Here is a 25,217-nt window from a genome sequence, read left to right as displayed (position 1 = left end):
TATGCAAACAACTTAAGTAAATGCAATGTCTTTCACCAGGTATCCAATGGAAGGAAAGATCAAAAACAATGAGATGAAAGTGAACTGGTATGTCAAGTAGAGACTATTGTAGAAAGCAAAAGGGAAGTTGGAGTACATAGAGAAAATGGTGGAGGTTGACGTCGGAGATGTGTATTTTCTTTCCTCTCCAGCTTGATTCAGGCTCAACTGGGCTCCATCCCTATCCAAGAGTTTGGACTGACTCAGGATACGGCAAAGATCTTCAGAAACGGAGTCAGGGTCAGCAAATGTACGTGACAGTATTTTTTTGTAGAGGCTGATGAGGGTACAGCAGTGGGACTGTTTGATAAACAGTGCAGTGGAATTGTTACTGGTGTTTGTCTTTCACCAGGCTTGGCTGAGTTTCTGAACCAGCGCTCCAAGACAGGCTTTTCTGCTCTTCTGAACTCCCTGATCGTTGCCAAGTGCTTCAGGGCCAAGCTGTGGGAGAACTCACCCTATGTCTCAAAGCAACTGGAGAAAATAGGTAAGGAGATCTAAGAGATTCATTGGTTCAGAGTTTCTGTAACAACACATAAACATCCTTGTTCCAGGGTTGACTCTGTCGACTGCCATGGTGAACGCTGGGCTCACCACCTTCAACAAGATTGAGCAAACCAACGCCAGGGAACTGGAGCTGGTGAGCTCACACCATACATCATGATAGAGACCCAAGGTCAAATTGTTTATTATCAAATCTGAATCAACACCTCTAAAACAGTACATGTTATTTTACATTTTGTAGATTGTCAACCGACATCCTCCTTTTGGCAACCAAATCAGGGGGTCTGTCATCAGTCTACCCAAGTATGAAGTTAGTTTGGAGCAGGTATAAGGCTTTTTAGGATACTATCTCACATTCACTTATGTAGGTTCCATGCATTATATAACAATCAAAAGAAAACATCGCACAACATGTAAAAAAAAATAATATTATTCATTAGCAACACTATTTGATAGGCTTTTAGTTTGGTCTGCCTGTCCTAAGATGGATGTTTGTTTCTGTCCTAGCTTCCGAGGTACAGTGTTGCCACTGCAGAGATAGTAGTGACCGTGAACCTGAAGAACCATGAGCTCCTGCTGTCTAAGAGGACTGCTCCCGACTACCACTACGTTACCCTGGTGATGGGAGACTGTGACAACAATGTCGTCTTCCTGCAGAAACTCACGTAAGAACCAGACATTGTTATTTTTTCCACACATGGCTTGATACACACACACATACACACACACACACACACACACACACACACACACACACACACATTTGAACACTGTCAGACACCCAGAAAGACAAAAAGGGAGCATGAGAGAGTGGCAGAGGGCCGAGACATTGTGTGTTCTTTCAGAGACTCGGTGCTGTTGAGGTCAGGCAGCTGGTCAAAGAAGATTGAGGTGGCAAAGGCCTCAGAAGGAGAGGAGATCAGCGTGAATCTGATCAGCTCAGAATACGGTCAGGCAGATAGAATTACTAGTTGAAGCTTATGCAGTATATCAATACCGTATAAGTTACTTACTTACACATATTATCCATGCTGCTTCTTCTGAGAGGATGTTATTTCATATGTCTATTGTAGGCCTACAGTATTTCAGCTAACTGAACTGCCGTGCCGTGCCCTTGTCTTGTAGTGGGACTGGACATTCAGCAGAGGTTCAGAGCTTTCTACTCTGGAGCAAAGAGGTTTGAGGTCGAACCTGTGGAGCTCCCGCAGCACGGGATGCAGAGAGCACTGGGCAACCATAAGAGAGCACACAGCGCAGGACAGAGAGCCCAGCCTTCAGCCCCAGAGGCACAGGCCACACCACAGAGTACCAATATCACATCCACACATGCAACAGACATGGGTAAGTTGCTGCTCTAATCTATTTCACTACATGAGTATAATTTAGTAGTAGTAATAGTAGTAGTCAGTAGTAGTAGTAGTAGTAGTAGTAGTAGAAGTAGTAGTAGTAGTAGTAGTAGTAGTAATGGTAGTCAGTAGTAATAGTAATAGTAGTAGTAATAGTAGTAGTAGTAGTAGTAGTAGTAGTAGTAGTAGTAGTAGTAGTAGTAGTAGTAGTAATAGTAGTAGTGGTAGTAGTAGTAATAGTAATAGTAGTAGTAGTAGTAGTAGTAGTAGTAGTAGTAGTAGTAGTAGTAGTAGTAATAGTAGTAGTAGTAGTAGTAGTAGTAGTAGTAATAGTAGTAATAGTAGTAGTAGTAGTAGTAGTAGTAGTAGTAGTAGTAGTAGTAATAGTAGTAGTAGTAGTAGTAGTAATAGTAGTAGTAGTAGTGGTAGTAGTGGTAGTAGTAGTAGTAGCAGTAGTGGTAGTAGTAGTAATAGTAGTAGTAGTAGTAGTAGTAGGAGGAGGTAGTGGGTACTTTATTGTAACTTTATTGATCCCTGGGGGAAAATTGCAGTTACTGTTACAACATCAGATGATATACAAGAGAGCTCTGGGTCCTGTCTTGAAACAAGATAAAAATAAATAAACAAGATAAATGTAGAAGAACCCATCCAGGCTGTAGTCCTCCTGTAAATGTGCTTTTATGATGCTTCATTACAGGCCTTTCACAAGCGGATCCTGGGAAAAGGCGGTGCAATCACTTCTGCAAAAACAAGGAGCTGTGTGGCCATGACTGCTGTGTGTGCATTCACTCATCAATCAACCAATCAATCAATCAATTTATCACTACATACAGTACTCTGGTTTGACAGAGATTGTAGACATGTTGAATGATTATTGATATCTTTTCTCTAATACTATGGATGATGTTGTGTTTTGCCAGGCAAAGTCGGAGTGCCGATGGTTCTGAAGAGACCCATGAACCGGGAGTCGGGTTTCTCCTCCCACCTCCAAGACTTGAAGAGCAGGAGCGACACACTGATGGAAACTCCTGTCAAACGCCTCAAGGTCAAGGAAATACTAACTAGGACTTAACAAAAACTGTCTGTTAAAAAGGCATGCCTTTTAATAATTCATAGACATCAGTAATTATTTTTATTTCTTAACAGATGTCAAACTGTTTATCCTTCCCTATCTCTGATATTCAGATGAGAATTAAAGGTGAGAATGAGACCATGAACATGCAGAGGTTTTCATATCAACCCAAGCAGATCCTACCTAGTGTCTCCAGGTAAACTCTCCTCACAACCTCTGACTACAAATGTCTCTGTGTTTATAGTTGGATTAGACAAGTGATTCATATTTGCAGTCAAAATGACATCCCCTGCTGTATTTGTTTCGAAGGTATGAAGGGAATTCATACGGTTCATCAAGAAACCAGAGTGTAGAATCAACAGTGGAGTTCGCAACACCGCAGGAAATTGTTCATCTTGACTGCTTCGACAATGGTAATGATCGAATGACTGCTTTAACTCGAAGCATTTTCAGTTATATATTTATTTGTGATATAAGCTATATGATGTTAGGCAAATCCACAAACAATGCAACCAAACAAAATCCTTGATTCGTTTTTAATTTGATGTGTAATATACTGTAAGTAAATGGATAAAGTGTTAAATGATCCCGATGAGGATGAATGTTCTGCTCTGATACTGCAGAGTATGATGACTACCTGCAAGAGGACGCAGCTCTGCTTGATCAAACCCCGTCTCTGTCTCAAAGTATGGATACCGGCTAAATTCTCTAATCCTATCCCATGATCATTTGATGAAGTATTGTGCAGATTATTTACTAGTTATATATAATGTTAACTGTTTACACAGTTCTTATTCGCTATAAGAGCTTTGCTGTGTGATGAAATTGAATTAACTGGGCTTGATGATGAATGTCTGTTTTCAGGCATCCCCGTGTGGAAGAAGCCAAACATCCATAGGCTGAGCGAAAAAGCTCCCCAAAACCAGAATAAGGGTTACTCTGCGACTGAGAGTCCTAGCACTTATTCTAACAATGACAGCGGCTTCTTCTCCTCATCACACACCTCCAATGTGACCTTTGACCTTGGAGATGAATGGGACGACTGGGATGATTTCGACGACACTAATCTGCCAGAGGACTGCAACAAGCCGGGCGGTAAATACTGCGTTATAGAATGATTTAAATGATTTATCATATCAAAGACTGCTAAAAGATGTCAGTCCTGTTGCTCCGTTACATAACTATCTTACCAACTTTATTTCTACAGGCTACCCAACAATACAACCTCCAATTCAAGCACAGGACAAACTATGCTACACTAAGATGAGTACCACGCTCAGGTGAGACCTTACTACAGGCAGATGTCAAGGTCACACAGGGACACAGGCTCAAATAGGTGTAAACACGACTCAGGATATGAAGTGTAGTGTTATGTCTTGTGTGTTTCAGGTCAGCTGTTAATCCTGAGATAAAGGTTTTAGGAACCTCTCATCTGACAGTCAGACCACACATCCAGACGACTGCACCCTGCAGTCACCATAACATCAAGACAACAGTGAGTTCGCACATCACTGGCTTTCTGGTTATTATTCATAGTATATAGTACAAGAAAATAATCGAAACAAACAATTTCTTCCTCCATCTACAGAAAACATTCAGTGAAATCACAGTTAAAGCACCTGCATTGTCATTCTCCAAACCGAATGACACAAGCTTGGCAGCCCCAAGAGGAAGATTTGATTTCTTCTCAACGAACACAAACATTAACGTTGCCCCAAATGAAATTAATGTGACTAGCAGTCGCAACAACAGGTAGACAAATAGGGAGAAATGGACAAAACGTGTTAGTAACCTTAATTCTAAGACGTTCTTCTATTTGAAATATTGATGCATTAATACTGGTCAATGTCTTACTTACTTTGCAGGACAGTGGAAGACAACAGCAGGGAAGTGGAGGCATTCCTTGGAATATTTGATGGGATATTTTAGTTATGTTTGAAGTTTTGATACTGCCCTGCTGGGTTTGGGACTAGTGTTGAATGTTGTTTGTGTTCAGTAGGTTGTTTGCCAGAATGACATAACACTGCCATAGTCCCCATTCCGAGCTATCAAATGTAGTACAATTTCAAAGGATGTGTGAATGTGTGCAGATCAGAAGTCAGACATGAGGCAGATAAATGACCTCAACATCCACTGCCTGTTAAAAGATCTGGACTTTATTTATCCAGTATGTTGTTAGCTAGAAAGCGGTTACACTGACATTGTCCCACTTCCAGTGCCAAGCTATGAAATGTATCACACCTTAGTGTGTTTGAATGTCTTGTATACATGTGTGTGACTGTTTCACTTCTGTTCTATTAATTTATGCTACTGAAATATTCTTGTTCAAGTGTTGTATGTACTACCCCTTGATTTCTAAATAAAAGTTTTGTTTCAGTGTATAATTTCTGAGTGATGTATGAAGATGATGGCACACCACAGGGTTAGAAAGGTTTATTTACTAATAACTTTGACATGATCTAACTGAACAGGCAAACAAGTATCAGGAATAGGAAAAGTGAGGACAAAGCCTTGTACTAACCGAAAAGAAAGACCATGTGTCACCTCAAGCATTTAGTCTTGGAATGAAGTGAATTTGGAAATGAATTAACATGTACTCAGTGTCCTTTTTATGAATAGTTTTATACTGAACATAGTACACCAGATTATCTTTAGCACACCAGATTATCTTTAGCATTCTATAGTAGTGTCCATGTCAGCCAGTGCCTTTTCAACTATCCATCACATTAGATGACACACATTCAGGGTTAACTCAAAAGTCCATTCTCTTGCAGGAAATATGTTGTGTATTTTGCCCCAACTTAATTTGCTTTCACTCCATCTCAGTTGAGTCAAGTTCACTGAGGAATCTCTGACACTTAGTCATGAGAACTTTGATGGCCTCAGTGACCAGTACATCCGGTGGCAAGATACCAGTTGACTCGATAGAAAAGATGAAATGGTCCCGCACTCTCCCCAGCTTCACGAGATTCTTGAGGTCGTCATGTTGGAGAACTTCCCTGCTGCACGTATCCAAACGACTGTTAGCAACCACTGCAACGGTCTTTCCGTCACGCTTCTCCAAAACAATGACGCCTGGTGAGAAACAGCGCTTTAGCCGTTCTGCCTTCTCCCCCTCCACGGGCTCCAGTAGTGTGATCTCTGGGAGGAGCCTGTAACTTGCTGTTGCTACAGGTGAGAACTTTGCATGGTCTTGACCAATGCCTTTTACACAGCTCATGACAATATCCAGCTCATGTCCCGGCCGCAGCTGGGCCAGCAGGATGTCCCCATGGACCGGGCCAATGTTGGCATCTGCAAACACATCTGCCTGATTCCCCATAGGGACCCACTTCATGTCCTTGGAGTACACCATATGGTTCAGGTACAGTTCACGAGGGTCTGCAGAGTCTTTGGTGGCCCTGGGGTTCCTGGTGCATTTGATTTTCAGCTGAAGTTGAATTGTGTCTATTTCTGTGCCTTCCTCCTCATCCCCACTGTTTCTGTATTCAAACAGTCGAGGGTCAGCTTTGATGGGGATCAAGCCCAGCCTGTGGGCAAGAATCTCATCCTGAATAATGGATGTGTTGTTGTAGATGAACACCTTTTCAACTGCCATGGTGGGGACCTCAGCCAACAGTATCCTCCGGAAGGCATTAGCAATGGCAGCATCTATTCCTACCATGTCAAACTCCATCGATGTCTCGTCCATTTCCACCACGTTGATTCTGAAATTCTTCTGGAATTTCTGCATATCCCATGTGTCATCGTAGCCAGGGTAATTGCCAGGGTAATCAGTCGTATGAACATTCGTCACACCAAATTCTCCTAATATCACTCTATTCCTAATTTCTTCTACGTTGCTCATGTTTCTCGTGGTCGTGGCCATTTTGAAAACGTGTTCAAAACTTCCGAGTTGTGAGTCTGACGCAGACGACTTTTTTTTCTTCTTCTCTCAGTTTAATGGCGGATCGCAAACCAACAAAAGGTGCGTAGCGCCACCGCCACCTACCGCACTGGAAGGTGCATTACAGACGACGTCACTTCAACCACGTCAGTTTTAGCGCGGAGTTTGTTGTTTGCCGAGAACGCACACAAGGAAGGAAGAGTTGAGCTAGAAATATGTTTCAAATTCAGTTGTCTTTCCTACTGTAACACAGTTCCGTCTTTGCTATTTGATTAGAGTGTCTTTTATGAAGCATTTCCCTCTGCGAGACGTTTAAGCGTTTATTGATTATACGAGGTAAGTTTGTTTTTGTTCTGCCTTGCTAGCTAGCTAACTTGGCGGAAGGATAGCAAAGTTAAGTTAGCCGGCTGGCTAGCAAGAGGAAACCACATATCTACCTGCTAGCTGATTACTGTCTGTCACCCATTTCTCTTTATTTTGATAAACACGCCAACTCAATGGCAACTTTTTAGTCACTTGGTGGAATGTTCCTCTCAGTCTCATTATATAACGTTACAACTGTGTCTGGTCAGATGGACGAATCCCCTTCAATTTACAATGACAGCTACAGCACCGATGGCCGCGTCAAAGCAGCCAAAACCAAGGGAGAAAGGAAAATATCAAGTGAGTGGGGTCCGAATCATCTTTGGCTTCTGTGTTAGGCTATGTACTTGGAAGGCTTGTGCAAGTAATACGCTCTTTTTTTTCTCTCCAGGGGATGTTGAGATGGATATTGAGTACCTTTATGAAGCCGTCCCACAGATCTCCAAAGTGTTCCGCATTATAGACAAAATTGGTGAAGGTATGAACTTTAAACACAGCTTCATATCAAGATGCTGAATCTTTCCTCATAGCCTAACAATCAAACAAACAGTGAACATCCAAGGGTTGTGGTTGCTGGTGACATCACAGTCATAACCTACTTATGAAGTGTGTGTTTTAAGGAACTTTTGTGTGTGTGTGTGTGTGTGTGTTTGTGTGTGTGTGTGTGTTTTAGGAACTTTTAGCTCAGTGTATCTGGGTGAGGCTCAGATGGCCAATGGAAGTAGGGAGAAGTTTGCCCTGAAGCACCTCATTCCCACCAGCCACCCTGTGAGGATCGCAGCCGAGCTGCAGTGTCTGACCGTGGCTGGGTGAGTCTCCCCGCCCTCACTGTCACAATCTCTGTAGTTAACAGTAATAAACACACTAACCAACAAACACCTGATAAAATCTCACCATCACCATTGTTTTCACATCCGCAAAGTATTTCAAAGTCAACCTTATTTTATTCTCTGTTTTGCATCGACCGATTCTTCAGTGGGAGAGAAAATGTCATGGGCGCGACCTACTGCTTCAGAAAAGACGACCATGCGGTGATTGTAATGCCTTACATGGAGCACCTACCCTTTGTGGTGAGTGGCCATGTAAACTAGCACCACAATGTAGGCAATTTGTTTGCTTATCATAAAACTAAATTATACTCGGCCTGAAACGCTAAATGACAGTTATAAAAAATGTGCCTCTACTTTATTTATTAGGAGATCATCGGCTCCCTTAGTTTCGAGGAGGTGCGTCAGTACATCTATCACTTGCTCAGAGCCCTCAGACACATCCACCAGTTGGGGATCATTCACAGAGACATCAAGCCCACCAACTTCCTGTACAACCGCCAGGAGAACAAGTAAGAGTAGTGCTCTTAGCGATGCCACTGGAATACTGGATACCATCAAGATCAAGTGCGTCATGCTGCTGGCATTGTGTTCGCAGGTTTTCCCTCGTAGACTTCGGCCTGGCCCAGGGCACCGCTGACACCCAGATCGACCTGCTGAAGGTGGTGAAGCAGAGGATCACCCAGAAGGGCGGGGGCTCCACGGGGAAGAAGGCACCACCACTACCACCACCACAGCCCCCTCCAAGGACCACCACCCTACCGCTTCCACCAAAACTACCCCACCACCCCAGCACCGCCCCCGCACCTCACCCCTCTTCCTCCTCCACCTCTTCCTCTCCCTCTGTGAAGCCACTGGCTAAGAGAACGTCCACACTCACCTCCACCGCCTGCACTAAGCACACCAAGGTGTCTACACTGGGTGGAAATGTCTGTATTGGGCTACAGTGGTGTTTGCTGTACTGTTACAGTGAATAATGGGTCTGTGCTGTCTGTACTGTGTTTTTGTTTGTGGCTGAATTCTGACCGTTCTGTGTTTGTCCAGGAGCTGTCGGGTCTTTGCAGAGCCCCGCGGCCCGTGTTCGGGGAGAGGAACCTCAATAGCTGCACTCCGGCTCCCGTCAAGCCAACTGACCCGAAGATAGAGGTGAGAATTGAGTTTCTTTAAAGCGCATTGTGTTGCCTCTGGGTATGAAATGCGCTATACAAATAAAGCTTTGATTGATTCTCAGCCGGCCTGTCTGTTGTAATCCCAACACTACTCGTAAGAATAACGGCGTCAGTTTAAAAGTCTTATCCACCGCATGTATTGAACAGTCTGAATTAATATACTTAATGGAAACTCATGCCTACTTGTAAGGACTATTCTGAAACGTCTGAATCTTTTATGTGTGTTTGGTCAGCTGGTGAAGCCCATTAAAGCCGAGGACCCTGCCGCACGCAAGTTTGTCTCTGCCAACCGGCGCCCCCTACCTGCAAGGACCCCAGCCAGCAGCCAGAAACAACCTAGGGCCTCTGCCGTTAACTTGGGGCTTACCTGCAACTGCTACATGACTGACCGTGTCTGCAACATCTGCATGTCCAGGTGACATAAACCAGCGTGCTTGCCGATGTAATCTACACACCCATTGCAAACAACCACGGGTTACAGACTTTGGATGCCACCACTGGTCATCATGGCTTAGGAGGCGACACCTTCCTTGATTTTTCACATCGACTTTATGGAATTCCTATGTTTCGTCCCACAGGAAACAGCAGGTTGCTCCCAGGGCCGGTACCCCGGGGTTCAGAGCTCCAGAGGTCCTGACAAAGTGCCCCAATCAGGGAACAGGTGAGAAAGACACCTGACACACTCACATCCCAGCCAGCATCACTCTACCCTCACTCTAACAATCTTACAACTCTCTTACTGTACTTTATTACTACCTCTCTCGTCCTGTAGCCATAGACATCTGGTCGGCCGGAGTGATCATGCTCTCTCTGCTGTGTGGACGTTACCCCTTCTTCAAAGCCGGTGACGACCTCATAGCCCTCACTCAGATCATGACCATACGAGGGTCCAGAGAGACGATCCAGGCTGCGAAGACGTTCGGTATGGCTGATTTAACGTTCCATCTACTCGCTTGCATCTCAGAATTCCACTCGTGAGAGTGATGTGTAAAGCGCATTGTGTTGCCTCTGTGTATGAAATGCGCTATAAAAAATAAAGTTTGATTTGGACTGATGTGGCTTTAAACAAGCCCATTGAGTGTTTTTTGGGGAGGTTCCAGTAACTTAAATGTCTCTAAAGTTGCTTCATCGAAACGGCTCCATTGAAACTAGCATGTCCTCTGTGAAGACGGGGATGTCTTGATGCCGTCTCTCTCACCCGCAGGTAAAGCGGTGGTGTGTAGCCGCGAGCTCCCCCGCCAGGACCTGAGGACTCTATGCGAGACGCTAAGAGGGAGGAGGCCGTCCCCCGAAGACGACGCCACGCCCGTCCCCCAGCCCGGCCGAGAGGCTGCCGTTACCCGCCGCCCCGACGCCGCCGCCGTCGTCCAGGAAACCCCCACTCATCGCACGGAAGAGCCCTCCGGACAGCAGCGGGAAAACGAGAGCAGCGCGACGATGAATCCAGAGCCTCAAGATGAGGGGGGCTGGGACCGGGTGCCCGATGAGGCCTATGACCTCCTGGACAGACTGATGGACCTGAACCCAGCTACGCGCGTCACAGCCCAGCAGGCACTGCAGCATCCCCTGTTCACTGACATTTGACACTGCCCTGCTGGGTTTGGGACTAGTGTTAAATGTTGTTTTGTTCCAGTAGGTTGTTTGCCAGAATTACACTTGTCATAACACTGCCAAAGTCCAAGCTATCAGACATATTACAATTTGAAAGGATGTGTGAATGTGAGCAGATCTGAAGTCAGACACAAGGCTGAGTAGTGACCTCGGCATCCACTGCCAGTTCAATGATCTGGACTATTTTTCTTTTTTTTCTAAATCCAGAAAGCAGTTACACTGACATTGTCCCACTTCCGGTGCCAAGCTATGAAATGTATCACAACTTGATGGTGTGTTTGAATGTCTTGTATGCATGTGTGTGACTGTTTGACTTCTGTTCTATTAATTTATGCTACTGAAATATTTTTGTTAGTGTTGTTTGTACACCCTCCTCTTTGGAAAAAAAGTTTTCTAAATAAAGGTTTTGTTCCAATGTACAGTATCATTTATGAGTGATGTTGGTGATGTAAAGATAATGGCACACCAAGTGGATTTGGAAATGAATTAACACTACTCAGTGTACTTTTTATGAACATTGATACACCAGACAGCACTGGGGTACAATTCTGCCTTATCGTAGCTTGGTGAGATAACACCTAAAGATATTCAGAAGTCAGTACTCTTGAAATAAAAGCTTACTGTAACACTGAATTAAATAACCAAGACAAAGATACTTCATGACCTCCTTAATCACATACTGTAGCTTCTTTGCATTTTTGTAGACCCCACAAAGTTTAATGTCCAGTTACAGTTGAAGTGAAATAGGCCCAGAGAAGCTAGGCTAGAATGCTGGTGTACGATGTCAGTAGGCTAAACTGAGATGGTGACCCTGACCCTGACCCTGACCCTGGTCCTGAGGCCACTGCAGCTCATGGTTTGTCTTTCACCTCGATGATCTCCTCGATTCGAGCAAGGACACTCTCGATCATGTCGAACGTGTGCAGGGCTGAATGAAGAACCTATCGGATGACGAGAAGTACAGTCACGAGTTAATAAACACAATCAAGTGAAATACATACGTACACAATGTGACTGAGTACATCAAACCAATTGCACCTGTAGCTGCATCTCCGGCGTCATATTTGGCAACTTCTCGTTCCCCACAGTAACAGAGCAAACAGAGTCCTGTGTTTGAGATCCTGCGAAAGAGAAGTTACACTTCCATTAAGAAAAGAACCAAGGACATTTGTTATTATAGACTTATTTAGCCCTTTTCATAAAATGTGCTGTACGAACAAATAAAAATACACAGGTTAATCTGGTCCTGGCTGAGTAAAGCATACAGTATCTATGGCCTCTAGACCAGTTGTCCTCCGTCTCACCTCTAGCACTGGTCCTCTTGTTTTCTTTGGTGCTCTTGAGCTCGGCCTCATAGTGGGCTTTGGACATGTTGAGTCCCACACGCAGTGGCTTCATAAAGGTATCCTCTATTCTACACAGCTCTGTCCAGATCCCTGTCTGAAAGCCCAGGAGATGATGAGCTCTATGTTCCATTGAAACAGATATGAGCGACTGTCGTCTGTGGGTTGGAGGTGACGTACCTGATTCTCAGAGTCCTTGTCTCTGATCAGCAGATACCTCAGCAGGTTCAGAGACTCCATCACCCTGTGGAGCACAGACTCATGTGTTCAGGTTCCACCCAATGATCAACAGGCTGAATCAATAGTTTTGACAATGTCTCCTGACAACGTCTCCTCAATGAATTTCTTAGGAAAACATGAAGCTATCTCTCAAGATTCCTGAACAGCAGGCTTTAATGTTTCATCTTCAACTTGATAACATTTCAAACAGACTGCATACTGAAATGACATTGGCCGGGTTTCCCGATAAAGAACCTTCTTAAGGAACCCTTCTTAAGCAACCCTTTGCATGGGAGTTAAGAAGTACTTTGGAGTTAAGTGCTTCTTAACTCGTTCGGGAAACCCGGCCATTATGAGTCCTCAGAGTAGTTAGTGAGCAGAGGCTGAGTGGGTTTCAGAGTGTCCCACCTGTCCAGGTTCTGTAGGAGGTCTGTCTCCGGGCCCTGAGGAAGACACAGCGCCTGGCGCAGCAGAGGTATGAGGTGGACGCCCAGGAACCACTCATTCCACTGTCCTGGCTGAGACAAGCAGAGACCCTGTTTAGACTTGGGTTTTAAAATGTGTTTTAGACGATCAGATCACAAGTGGACAGCGAGACACATCGTTTACACCTGTGTCTATCATGCATCTCCAAAAGTGTCCAGCTGACCACTTGTGTTCGTATATAGTAACCATAGTAACTCACTCAATCCTACCTGCATGTGAGTCACACGCAGGTAGGAGTGTAAACAAATCAATAATCAGTCGGTTTGACTTTTTGCAGATTTCTTTTTGTTGTGCGCAGTGTGTGTGCATGAAAGCAACGAAGATGTTTGAAGAACTAATGTACAAAGAAGAACTATTCCAACTATTTCGACTAATATGAGAAGTCATTTGCGACTTGCAAAAGAGCGCAGGATAAGGTGAAAAAGGAGAAAAATTATCCTGCATTGATGACGTGTTTTCCTGTTACAGTACACCTTTGTTGGGGACGCATCAGGACGCATTAGTATTTAGAAGACTAAAGATATGTAGTGAAATGCGTCCAAGACCACCTCAGCAAGTGGTTTGAGTAAACGTTTCACAATGCGTTTTGGTGGTCGTTTACACTTTTTTTTTTAGCTGTCCACTTGTGATCTGATTATCCAAAATGCATTTTAAAACCAAGTCTAAACAGGGTCAGACACCTGTATTTTAATGGTAGAACTCTGAGGTAGAATCGGCAGAATTCATCTGTGCATTTTAAAAGTGTAACTTTGGACTGCAGGTAGAATTCTCAGGGTAGAACCAGTGGAATTGTGATCCGACAGAGGTTTCCTAAACGTTCCCCATGCAGACCTCACCTTTAGTGAAAGGTCGATGCGATTCCTGATGTTTCTGATGATGTATCCCTCTACCCCTGAATGGTGACTGATCTTCAGCATACACCTGACATGGGAGGAGAGGGCAAGCTAATGAGCAGCGTGTTCAGGGAAGAGGGTATCAGTACAGGTCGTGCATCTTTATAGAAGATCTCTGAGGAGCTCACAGGAAAAACTTGTATTTGGCTTCGTTGTCAAACTTATCGATGCTCAACTGCAACACTTTGAGCCCTTTAGTTCTCTGTGAACAAAGGAGAGCATCTCAAGTCAACGGCAGCACCAGTATGTGCAAGTGAACATTAGCGTCATCATGTCAATATTATATTTGATCACATCATTGGCTAGGATGAAACCGCAGAGCCTGTTGAATTTGGACACAGATCTTATCACAGGACATATTGTCTGGGTGGGGTAAAAATGAACGACGTACTGTATCAGTCGATACAAAGCACTTACCAAATGCTGTATTGGGCAGAGCGTCATGACTTTCACCAGGCTCTGGGATAAAAAAAAATAGACATGAACGAGATGGATTCACCAAAGGCGTGATGCAGTCAATACAGATGCTTACACCCACCCTCCCATTGCTCTCTGTAAAGCGCATTGTGTTGCCTCTGTGTATGAAATGCGCTATACAAATAAAGTTTGATTTGATTGGATTACAGTGGGCTACTGTTTTACCTGTGGAACACTGATGAAGGATTTCAGCTCCAGCAGCTGCACAGAGAGACTGCTATCCTCAACCCTCACCAGGCTCTTCTCATACAAGTCCTGATGACGGGGAAGCAAAGAGGAAGGAGAGATTCACTCACCAGCTCCACGATAAGTTGAAAAATTCTAATATAAAACAACTAGAAGCAATTAGTTATGAGCAGCTTGTACTCAGAGAAACACAGTAAAATACATCCCGGGTGGAAGTGGGAACTGCATTTCCCAGTATGCCCCAGGGTGATGGAGGGAGGCTGTGGGGTGACGGACCTGGAAGTGGAATGTTGGCGCTCTTGTCTAGCTAGCTGTTGTTCATTCATTCTTGTGTTGGGTATCGTGGTGTGTTGCTAATTAAAGCCACTTTCATTATTGGATTCAAGTAGCCTCTATCAACCATATGTTATATCTCCCCACCGCTTGCTACAATATACAAACCAACAAATACCCCAAGGAGCTAAAATGTGGATGTTGACAAATAACCTTGATAAGGTGTTCTTTGAGCTGTTAAATGTTGCAGTGAGATGACAACTGTACAGCAGGAGTCAGGCAGTAAGCTTACCAGTCCTTTCTGCAGCCGAGATTCTTCAGTTCTAGCAAGGAATGACAACATGTTAGGTTTGCAAAACATACCCAATATTACCTTGTTCAAACAATACCTTAGGTACATTCTATAACATTGGGTGGTGTAAAATGTGGAGTGAAAATAACCAAGATAAACTAACTTGTACCTGCTCAAGAGGAGGTTGATGTATTCCATATTACACTGAAGAACAAAGACAGGGCTGAAATAGAACAACGGTCTGTTAGCGACAGACTCACAACGGTTCAGTCCTACACAAAAAGAGACGCTACTCATGCTCTCTATATCTGGGATATACACAAGTTACACTATTACATTACATTAGTCATTTAGCAGACGCTTTTATCCAAAGCAACTTACAATAAGTGCACTCAACATAGTTAGTCAAGTGTACTCACCAGAACTCATAAGTGCATCTCTTTTTAAACAAGCTAAGAGCCTAACCTAGTACAGTAAAAGTCAAAGTGCAAGAAAAAATTATTTGATTGTGTTACAACTATCTGCTTGTGTCCCTCACCTGAAGACCGAGGGGAAGGTTTCCATGGCTAGGTGCTGGACAAACATCAGGTAGGCCAGACTGGCCAGGGACTCCTTGGGGTACCGGACCTCCTCCTCCAGAAAGCCTGGCACCTCCTTCCGACTCAGCAGAGAGTGGCACAGCAGCTTGGGAAGGGACTCCCCTATGCTTGATAGAATACCCTGCAAACCCACACACAAGGCAAGAATCATCACCAGAAGTCATGAATAAGTATTACTTATTATTAAGTAATAATGAAATAAGTATTGCTTGGTTTTGCAACACAGTAGGTAATCCCTTTTCTATCATTGGGAGAGAGGGGAGGTGAAGAAAACCATGAACTGTTTCTTAGCAGGTCTCTTACCAGAATCTCTGTGGCGAAGTCCCTGAGGGGGGATTCTGCTAGAGTGTCAGGGTCCTTCAGCTGCACCTCCAGGAGAGGCTCACAGAGGCTTTTCATACAACTGCACAGACAGAGCGCATGTTTTGTCTTTCATTCATCTATAACGGATAAAGTGAACGGAGTGCTACAACGAACGCATGCAAAGTGGTCTCGCTGAACACGACCCGACGAAGAAACGACACGGCAGCTCACAACTTCAGCAGCTCGGCCCTCAGCTCGCCGTCCCCGGCCCGGGGTGCGGCCGCGCCGTTCTGGGCCCGCAGGTCCCGCGCCGCCTCCTCCACGAAGGGCCCGACGAAGGACAGCAGGGCGGAGCAGCAGCGGCACAGGCCGAACACGTCGTCCTCCTCCTGCTCCCTGGTCAGGGGCGTGGGCAGCCTGGCCACCTGGCCCAGCAGAGTGGAGAGAGACATGCCCACTGACGAGGCCTTCCTGCTGCCCAGGCGCAGCAGCACTGGTGGGGGGGCGGGACCAGGTTTATGTTATAGGTCAAGATGAGTTGTTTGTTGAGGTTAATGTGGCTTACTTTTCAGCAGAGCCTGGGATAGTGTGTGTGTGTGTCCCTTACCTTTCTGTAGGGGCGGCAGCAGGAGGATGACAGTCTCAGGGATGGCGTCGGGGTGGGCCTCCTCCACCTGCTCCAACAAGCCAACCAGCAGCTCTTTTGGACTGCAAACCTAACCAATCACAGGGTGACTGAGATGAACACACTCCATCGATGGCTTTTTGCTTTTGTGTCTCTGTATCAGCATGCATCATCATATTGTGATTTTTACAACAATATGCTATAAATTATGTACATGTATATATCTGTACAGTATGTTATATGAAGGGATAAACAGTGTGTATCTGTGTATGCATCTCATAATTAACAATAATATCAAAACTTGAACAGTAACTAGTGAAAAGTGATTGTTGAACACACCTCCACAAGGTGAGTTAATATAGCGAGGCATTGAGGAAGGTTCTTGTCTTCCTTCTTCAACAAAATCGGAACCAAAGGACCTATTAGGTTCCAGCCCATACATCTCACTATGTCCTTAAAACAGAGGGGAAGAGAAGACCAGGTACCAATACAATGAGTAGCAATTTGACCTGATACAGCACACAGTATCCACTCACATCCACACAGTTGATCTCGAGTACTAGTGGGAGTCGTAGCCTTGTACTGTTTTCAATCACCTCCTCACCTTATTTTTCTCATCTACAACGATACTCAGGACCTGAGCACTGTTTCCCTCCTCAATGCAGGTCCGCCCTGCTATCTGGAAGACATCATAATCTTCGGATGAGTAGTTGTCGTCGTGGATAGTTTGCTGAATGGAAGGGAGGGGGTAGAGAGAGAGAGAGAGAGAGAGAGAGAGAGAGATATGAGATAATGGGGATGTATTGGTCTGGCATTTGCCAATGCTCTGGTGAACTCAGTTATCTAAGGAGGCTTCTCTATGACTTACACATCTCTGGACGATATCACTGAGTTGCTCTAGAGCCATCCTTGCTGCAGCTTGCTGCCACTTCACATAGCAGTCCTGCGAGGGAAAACAGGAAGATCAATGTGCATTCAGATGATAATTGATATAGCTCAAACAGAGCTCATCTCAGATGAGACCATGACATTGTATTAACAATAGTGTCTTGGCATGATGAATATTACATTACAATTATCTGATTCTATTAACTATCTATTAACTGATTTATATGGCCCACGTGTGAAAATCGCAAGTTATCTAGCTTGCCTGAAACTGTAAAAGAAAAAGTGAGTTGGAACCCCGGGTGATTTTGAATGAGAATCCAAATCTGCTTTGTTAGTGCGCAACTGTCTAGCTAGCCAGTAACGTTAGCTAAGACAAATTATGCTAGGCACCAATTGTATCCATGCGATATAAATCCTATCTAAATAATGTATAATTGACATTATAGTGTTACACGTTATCAATTTAGAATTTTAACTTACAGGCGTGGCAGAGATAGAGAGAGAGTCGCGTGGGTTTCGGAAGTGTTCTGTCTGAAGTCTGAAATGACGCTAGCGCCGTGCCGTAGAAACGTCGTAGGTCAAAGTTGAATCTTTAGCACAACAGAGGAAGCATGGAGAATGAGCAAAGAAAACGGGGCGATCGCGCCGTAAAATCTGGGGGAACAGGTCTGATACTGTAGGATATGGTTCCACATAAATAAGACATTGTGTTTGGGAGTATTCAGCATGTAGCTAGGTCCTCTGAAAGTGATCAAAGCTATGCTAGATAGCCTGCTAACCCATTGAGGTTGACTGACACTTCTCTGCCTGACTTTGCCCTGGTTTTAGTAGTAAAGCAAGCTCACTGCCTTAATTTCTAACTGTCTATTAATACAATCTTAATTTTCTTTCTTTTTACAGATAGGAAGCCTCTCAAAGCACAGAGTGCTGCACAAGAAGCAAGAAGGTATTTTCATACTAATTGTTACAGCAGTTGTACAATGTTGAAGTAGTGAACGAGCAGTCTGTGGTCTAGTACCTTTACCTTACATTAGCTAGATATAATTAGTCCCAGATATATTTGTACACTCATGTGTATGTGTGTGACACTGACAGTAAGATGGAATCATTAAGGAAATGTCCATGCTGTGACTTTTAATTTGGGGATTTAAACGTGTCCTCGTGTCCACACTTAGGAGAGAGGCGGTGAGGGAGTCCCTGAGAGAGACGCTGGATCTGGAGAGCCGTGCCCTGCAGGTGGTTCACCGTCTACTGGAGGACAGCGTGGCAGAGGACTTCCTGGTCGACTGTGTGAGTACGATGGAGATAACTCCCGATAAGTGTTTCGTTCTTCTATTTCTTATCCCCAGGTACAGTGTCAAAGTTAGTGTCATGTGTTTCACAAGTGTAACACTAGTACTTTTGTTTATGACTCTAAATGAAACGACTCTTTCTGTACTTCTGGTTCTTTGTCTGCAGGCAAGATTGATCACCACTACCAATTACAAAGACACAATCGAGGAAAGATCCATAGCCAAACTGTGTGGCTATCCTATCTGCTCTAGTAAACTAAGCAAGGTACCCACCATGTCTTCATACGGTAGACAGAGAACCATGCAAATTAGACAGTTTTTTTACTTGATACTATAATGTTTCCAGAATTCCTAACCCCCTCTCTTTTTGTAGGTCTCCACTCAACAGTACAAGATTTCCACCAAGACCAATAAAGTCTATGACATTACAGAACGCAAGGTGAGCACTTCGAAACAGAAATTAAATTAAAACAGTGTTAAACTGTATGTGAAACCTGAAGGTGTATGGCTAATTTGCCGGTACTGTATTTCCCTAATTTAGTGCTTCTGCAGCAACTTCTGCTATAATGCCTCCAAAGCGTTTGAGCTGCAAATATCAAAGTCCCCTCTGTGGCTGAGGCAGGATGAGAGGTAATTGTGCCGCCTTTGATTCTACAGTGAGACAGAATGTAGTGAGTTGATATCAGTGTTTAGCAAAGCAACACATGTATGTTCATCAGTCCTTACTAAATTAACTAAATGGGCACCTCCTTTCATTGGCAGTCTCCCAGATGTGACTTTGTTGAAGAGAGGGGATGGGTATGTACTGCATGTTTGCTTGTTTCAGTGAAATATTTATAAGTTATATGATGTAGTGATGGATGGATGGATGGATGGGACCTCTTCTCTCTGCCTGCAGCGGTAGCTCTGGGGAGGAGGTGAGGCTGGCTGAGAGGTGTCTCAGAGAGGAGGACATTGAAAACCCAGTGCTGCCGGCTGACCTCTCGGCCCCCGAGGCCCCCGGCGGCCCCAGACGCTCCCCTGCTGGTCTCAGCCACAGCGACAGCAGCGACGGAGAGCAGGACTTCGTGTCCAGCGTGGTTTCCCAGCGAACTGGACCCAGGGTGCACTGGGGCGAGCTGCCCAAACGCACGGGCGATGAGTCGGTTGAAAGTGACGACGACGGCAGTGGGAGGGGGGAGAGGGTGATAGGAAGGGAAAGGGAGAGAGGAGAGACTGAGGGGGAGTCAGAGGAAACCCAGACAGATAGAGAAGGTGACACAGTTGGACCACGACACCCCACAGCAGGTACTGACCTCCCCAGTGAACGGTCACCTCTCCTGGGGGAGAGAGGCACCCCTGAGGGGCGGTCTGTGGAGGAGGCTGCAGATCTGCTGATCCACTGCTCTCTACAGGACGGGGAAGTCGACACAGCCAATCAACACAGCGACCCCATCCCAGCACAATGTAGCGGACAGGAAGGACACCCGGCACTTACGCCTATTCCACAAGAGAACCTCCCCCCACCGCCTGGCCTGGACATCTCCCAGGTGGGCATGAGCAGGACAGGGGCCGCTGGGCTCCGTGGTCTACTCAAGGCTGACTCCGTCCAGCGGAACCTTCTAGAAGGCTTGAGAAGGACCCTAAAGGAGTGGAGGACGGAGGAGACCCTGAGGTTCTTCCACGGCGCAGACTGCTCCTCTGGCCCCCCACCGCCAGTGAGACCAGAGGAGAAGGAGAAGGAGGAGCTGGATGAAGATGATCTGGAGGACGCCGGGGAGGCCGAGAGCCAGGGCGGGAACACGGGGCCCCCAGGGGGACGCGGGAGGCCCTTGGCTCCGGCGCCAGACTACCAGACCCTGCGTAGGCAGACAGAGGAGATAGAACTGAGGGTGAAAGAGTTCTACAAAGGCCCGGGTGCTCTGCCTGAGGACGTCAAGCACACTGGAGACTCAGAGGTGAGTGATTGAAAGTGCTTGTAATAAGTGCCTGCGTCCATGAGGGGGAGCTCTGAATAAACATTGGTTTGCTGTGCCTGCTTGATGAGGGGGCTTTTCTTATTAGAATATCCTGCTTTTTTTTATTTTTAATAACCCTTTCCTCTTCTGCTTCTCTCCTCCTGTGTGGACACTACAGGGTGGAAAGGACCCTACTCTCCCATTGGTTGACTCCCATGCCCAGCATTACATCCAGAAACGTATAGCACTTGAGAAGCTCGCTAGAAGGTGTGTGTGTGTGTGTGTGTGTGCGCGCGCGCGTGCGCGTCCACGTGCGTGCGTGCATGTGTGAGTTCCGTCCATGAACACTTGTGAATATTGAAGGTGTGAATTTGTCATGTTCTTTGTTGCGTGTCCCCCCCGTTCGTCCCGTCTGCATGGATCTCAGTCTGAGAGACATCATGGGGCCGCTGCGTCTCACCATGGGGGACATCTCCAGTGACCTCAACCGCCTGCTCAGGACCTTCAGGTCAGCACCAGCATGACCTCTGACGTGACACACTGCCCATGACGTAGGATAGTTACCTGATCATTACCTGATCATTCTCATGTACTTAGTAGAGTAGGTTAAAAAAACTCTCAGGGCCCGGTGGGTGTGTTTATTTTGGCCACGCAGTGACACGCATTGCATAGAGTGACGGCGACATGGCACGCAACACACACATGCAACTTCAGGTGTCGCCGGTGGAAATTGTTCCCTGCAAGCCGTCCTCCTGGCCCTCCCTCCTGCAGGGGCAGCGGGCAGCCATCGTTCATGGCCCAGGTTTGGTCAGGGACCGGACTGAAGAGCATCTGTTCTTCTGCCTTGTTTATCGTAGTCCTGCGTGTTTCAGAGACCTCCTGTGAGGTGACAGTATTAGGTACTACGCCACTGTGCCGCACGTGAGTGATTTTGGGGTTCAGGGTCTCGCTCAAGGTCCCACACGCCAGGAGCTGGGATCGAACTGGGGACCTTGAGATCCCCAGCCGGCCGCTCTACCTCCCGAGCTACTTGTCATCCTTGTTGTCACTTATTCTGCCAAGGTGTATTTCCTTCAACAGGAAGTAGTGATTGACAGAGTGTTATTGACTGATTTCCTGCAGTTCTGATTTAATGGGGAGCCACTTGAGTCACACCTTCTCTGAGAGGCTTGTTTCCAGGAATTCTCCGGGGGTCTATAGAGGCCTTGCTACAATGGCACCCTCTAATTTGACCCTTACAGGATACCATAGTCCTTTACTGCTATTAGGAAGTCATTTTCATTTGTATGGCATAAATGCAGTACCAAACCCAAGAAGGTCACAGGACTTTTTTTCAACTTCTCAAACACAAATGTGTTCACCCCGTCTTTTTGTTTTGTTTTGGCAGATTCACAAACACCAACATCATTCACAAAACCTCGGAGTGGACCCTGATTGCCGTGGTGCTACTCCATGTGTAAGTGAGCCTCCGTGCAACTTATAATAAGTCCCCTCTGTTTGTGTGTGTGCGTGCGCGCGCGTGTGTGTGTGTGAGAGAGAGAGTGTGTGTCTGTATGTGTTTGTGTGTGCATGTATGCGTGTGTGTGTTTGTATGAGTGTGTGTGTGCGTGTGTGTGTGTGTGCTGTTCCTGGAACAGCTGGAGAGCCCGAGCTTCAGTTGAACCAGTCAAAGCGCAGTACAGAGGAAATCAGGGATCATTGTTTTCTCATGGAACACCCTCCCAGCAAACTCCAACCTGACAGATTAACGACCGTATATCTCTATCCCTCTGCTCTACCCATGGTGTGTGTTCATGTATCAGTGTGGTTGTATATGTGTATTAGCACGTAATAGTTCATAATTCATGTACATGAATCTACTTTTTGGTTATTTCATAGAGAAAGTGAAAATCTAACTTAGAGCAGTACTAGGATAGTACTCAGTTTACTTCTTAATCTTCAGTCATCCTTTTGGCCTCAGCAATGGGAAATGTATTCAACCTGTGGTCTGGCTCTGAGAGAATTAGAAAAGGTATCCGCTATCCAATTACTCCAGTTACATATTTAACGCTAGCCCAAACTGTTTCCTTATTGGACTGTACTGTGTTTAGCACATGTGAAGTACTGTACTTGACTGTAGACTACGGTACAGAACCACACTGGCTTGAGCCCAGAGTGTTTAGTATGGCACTGTTTATCCTGGGCCAGATGGGATGTGTGTGTGTGTGTGCGTGCATGCGCGTGTGTGTGTGTGAGTGTGTGTGTCTGTGTGTGTTTGTGTGCGTGTGTTTGTGTGTGCGTGTATGCGTGTGTGTTTGTGTGTGTGTACGCGTGCGTGTGTGTGTGTGTGTGTGTGTGTGTGTGTGCGCGTGTGTGTGTGTGTGAGAGAGAGTGCAGGGCGTGAGCCCAGCAGGCGCTGTGCGGACAGTTCCGTGCTGCTCCCGTCTGTGTACACACAGACGCCTCACAGTCTTATCTCCACCTGATTGCCCCTCTAGATCCGTAATGAAGGGACAACACACACACACACACACACACACACACACACACACAGGACCCATGGGAAACATTCCACCTGATTCCTAACTGATCTATACACCCCCAGAGAGACACGCAGGGCCATAACAAGCTCTGATTTATAGCTGTCAAAATGGAGGTGCTCTTTTAGCCAATATTGTTCCTTATCTACTCAAGTTGTTCTTTATTCAAACAAGCATTTTTTTGTGCATTGTCAAATGGCGACAAACAGAAGATAAAACACTTTGAAACAGAAATGAACTGTCTCACCCAGTCTGCACACTTCATGGCAGTGTGATTTATTTAACTGATGAAGTGTAGTTGCGGTTTTACATATATATATATATATATATATATTTATATATATATATACACACACACACATATAGTATATATGTGTGTGTATATATATATAGTATTATATATATATATTTTTTTTTTTTGTTACTTCATTATGTTTTGCTTGACGCACGCTGACGTGTCGAGTGATTGGTCCAAATTAATATCTTTGTTGCCAGCGACCTTATGTGTGTGCGTTTTGTTGACGGTAAATCCTTTTTACCAAGAGCTTAACTAGTTGGTTATCAGCCGATCCCTGGGGCCTCAGTCCACGCTGGGCTCCATGGTTCCTCCCCTCCTCCTCTCTCCATCACTCATGAATAATTTGGGTCGTCTTATCTGTGCGCTGTGTGGCAGCTGTAAAGTTAGTCTGCAGTCTATTGTGCTGACTAGCTGAATAATGGATGGACCTCCTGCAACACTAGACCAGAGTTGAATCGGAGCTCAGCCAACACGCGCCCGTACTCAGGTAGAGGCAGGGAGGGCGGAGCCACAGAGCCGTGATGGTTGACCAGGTGAATGACCCACTCAGCCTTGGAAAAAGGAGTGTGTCTCAGAATGGTGTTGGCACTAAGCAGTATTGATGTAAGGTTGTGATGTTTGTGTTATTGTTTCAGAAGCTGTTGCATGCTGGTGGTTGGTGTCTTTAACCGGGTGTGTTTGTGTGTTGTAGGTTATCGGAGGTGTCCCCGGTGGTACAGGAGGCCCTTGAGAGCCCGGCAACAGTAGAGTACCTCTCCACACTCATGCATGAGCTCTCACTCCACAACCAGGATCTACAGGGTCTAGTACAGCTGCTCAAGACCCCTGCCTGCTGATAGGCGGACGGACGGACGGACGGACGGAGAGAAGCATCACAAACCTTTGACGGCGGTGTGGTGGGGGGGGGGCGGTAGTGGTAACGATTTATGTGTTGGCTTTGGTCTCAGGATAGCCTACTTTAATACATGTTTTGCCAATATGAACATGCACATTATTGAATTGGTGTGGATTACTCAGATTTGACACAGGTGCAATACATTAAGTTTAGCAGGTTGAGTCTTTGCCCTACCTATGTTTTTATGAGTTAACTCAATCCCAAAGTACACAATCAGTGAATAGATATCTAAATCAGAAAAGTTTAAAGACACTAACTCTACAGTGCCTATGTACAACCTAATAAATCACCCTCTGCTCTTCCACTCTGTATAAACGTCGGGTGTCCCATCTATTGCCTTACTGGATAATAAAAGTGACGCTATTTCCCCCCCAACTTCCTTCACATGAACTTTATGGTGTCATAATTTCATTTCTCCAAAGTGTGTTAACAAAGCTAGTGTCAGAAAATGTTTGGTTTGGACCAGGTGGCGCGCGCAGAGAAGAGAACTTTAGTGGTTAGGCTGTGCCTGGTGCCATTAAGATTGGAGATGTGGTTGAGTGTCTCCGTGTTTGTAGGCCTGTTTTGATTAACACTGACACGTCACGGACATATGAAATCCATCATTTCCAAAACTGTAGGCTAACCAATTTGAAAAATTACTTTCATTCTTATTTGTGTATCCCATTTTAATTTGTTAATTTCAGACTTATGTTAATTTTAAAAACTAATTCGAGTGAAACATAATTGCGACCGTAGTGCATCAATCCGGTGAAAATATATTGACCTAATCTTTACTATAATTCAGATCAGGATTTAAGTATTCGTTCAGATTTTTGACATTGGAGAGGAAGCATATGACTGGCAGTATAAAAATGTATTGAACTGTATGATGT

General features: G+C 45.3%; 4 protein-coding genes across 4 annotated transcripts; 2 read left to right on the top strand and 2 right to left on the bottom strand.

Annotated features, from left to right (window-relative positions):
- Window positions 1-5,464: 5,464 nt before the first annotated feature.
- polr1c (RNA polymerase I and III subunit C) lies at window positions 5,465-6,816 on the bottom strand. The gene has a single exon (XM_084458076.1). The coding sequence runs from the start codon at window positions 6,806-6,808 to the stop codon at window positions 5,774-5,776; it is 1,035 nt and encodes a 344-aa protein (XP_084314202.1). The 5' UTR covers window positions 6,809-6,816; the 3' UTR covers window positions 5,465-5,773.
- Window positions 6,817-7,064: 248 nt separating this feature from the next.
- cdc7 (cell division cycle 7 homolog) lies at window positions 7,065-10,965 on the top strand. The gene is made up of 12 exons (XM_084458059.1): window positions 7,065-7,183; window positions 7,420-7,510; window positions 7,602-7,688; window positions 7,884-8,019; window positions 8,187-8,280; window positions 8,407-8,549; window positions 8,636-8,945; window positions 9,082-9,183; window positions 9,440-9,621; window positions 9,785-9,867; window positions 9,979-10,128; window positions 10,411-10,965. The coding sequence occupies exons 2-12, from the start codon at window positions 7,420-7,422 to the stop codon at window positions 10,788-10,790; spliced, it is 1,758 nt and encodes a 585-aa protein (XP_084314185.1). The 5' UTR covers window positions 7,065-7,183; the 3' UTR covers window positions 10,791-10,965.
- Window positions 10,966-11,553: 588 nt separating this feature from the next.
- glmna (glomulin, FKBP associated protein a) lies at window positions 11,554-17,923 on the bottom strand. Its single transcript, XM_084458055.1, has 19 exons — window positions 17,882-17,923; window positions 17,382-17,456; window positions 17,118-17,243; window positions 16,853-16,966; window positions 16,496-16,604; window positions 16,120-16,381; window positions 15,889-15,988; window positions 15,525-15,706; window positions 15,156-15,209; window positions 14,987-15,017; window positions 14,401-14,490; window positions 14,176-14,217; window positions 13,887-13,960; window positions 13,702-13,786; window positions 12,788-12,897; window positions 12,341-12,404; window positions 12,122-12,257; window positions 11,856-11,938; window positions 11,554-11,758 (listed from the first exon to the last, which is right to left on the bottom strand). The coding sequence occupies exons 2-19, from the start codon at window positions 17,418-17,420 to the stop codon at window positions 11,669-11,671; spliced, it is 1,791 nt and encodes a 596-aa protein (XP_084314181.1). The 5' UTR covers window positions 17,421-17,456; window positions 17,882-17,923; the 3' UTR covers window positions 11,554-11,668.
- Window positions 17,924-18,012: 89 nt separating this feature from the next.
- Window positions 18,013-24,664, top strand: rpap2 (RNA polymerase II associated protein 2; the record flags this gene model as incomplete). The annotated part of the gene is made up of 12 exons (XM_084458250.1): window positions 18,013-18,067; window positions 18,302-18,347; window positions 18,577-18,691; window positions 18,860-18,958; window positions 19,067-19,132; window positions 19,235-19,323; window positions 19,456-19,491; window positions 19,592-20,630; window positions 20,809-20,897; window positions 21,058-21,138; window positions 22,018-22,086; window positions 24,139-24,664. The coding sequence occupies 12 exons, from the start codon at window positions 18,013-18,015 to the stop codon at window positions 24,281-24,283; spliced, it is 1,929 nt and encodes a 642-aa protein (XP_084314376.1). The 3' UTR covers window positions 24,284-24,664.
- Window positions 24,665-25,217: the final 553 nt, after the last annotated feature.

The sequence above is a fragment of the Borostomias antarcticus genome (genome assembly GCF_949987555.1).
Source record: "Borostomias antarcticus genome assembly, chromosome: 24".
NCBI classification, from domain to species: domain Eukaryota; kingdom Metazoa; phylum Chordata; class Actinopteri; order Stomiiformes; family Stomiidae; genus Borostomias; species Borostomias antarcticus.
This window is presented reverse-complemented; position numbering and strand designations above follow the sequence as displayed.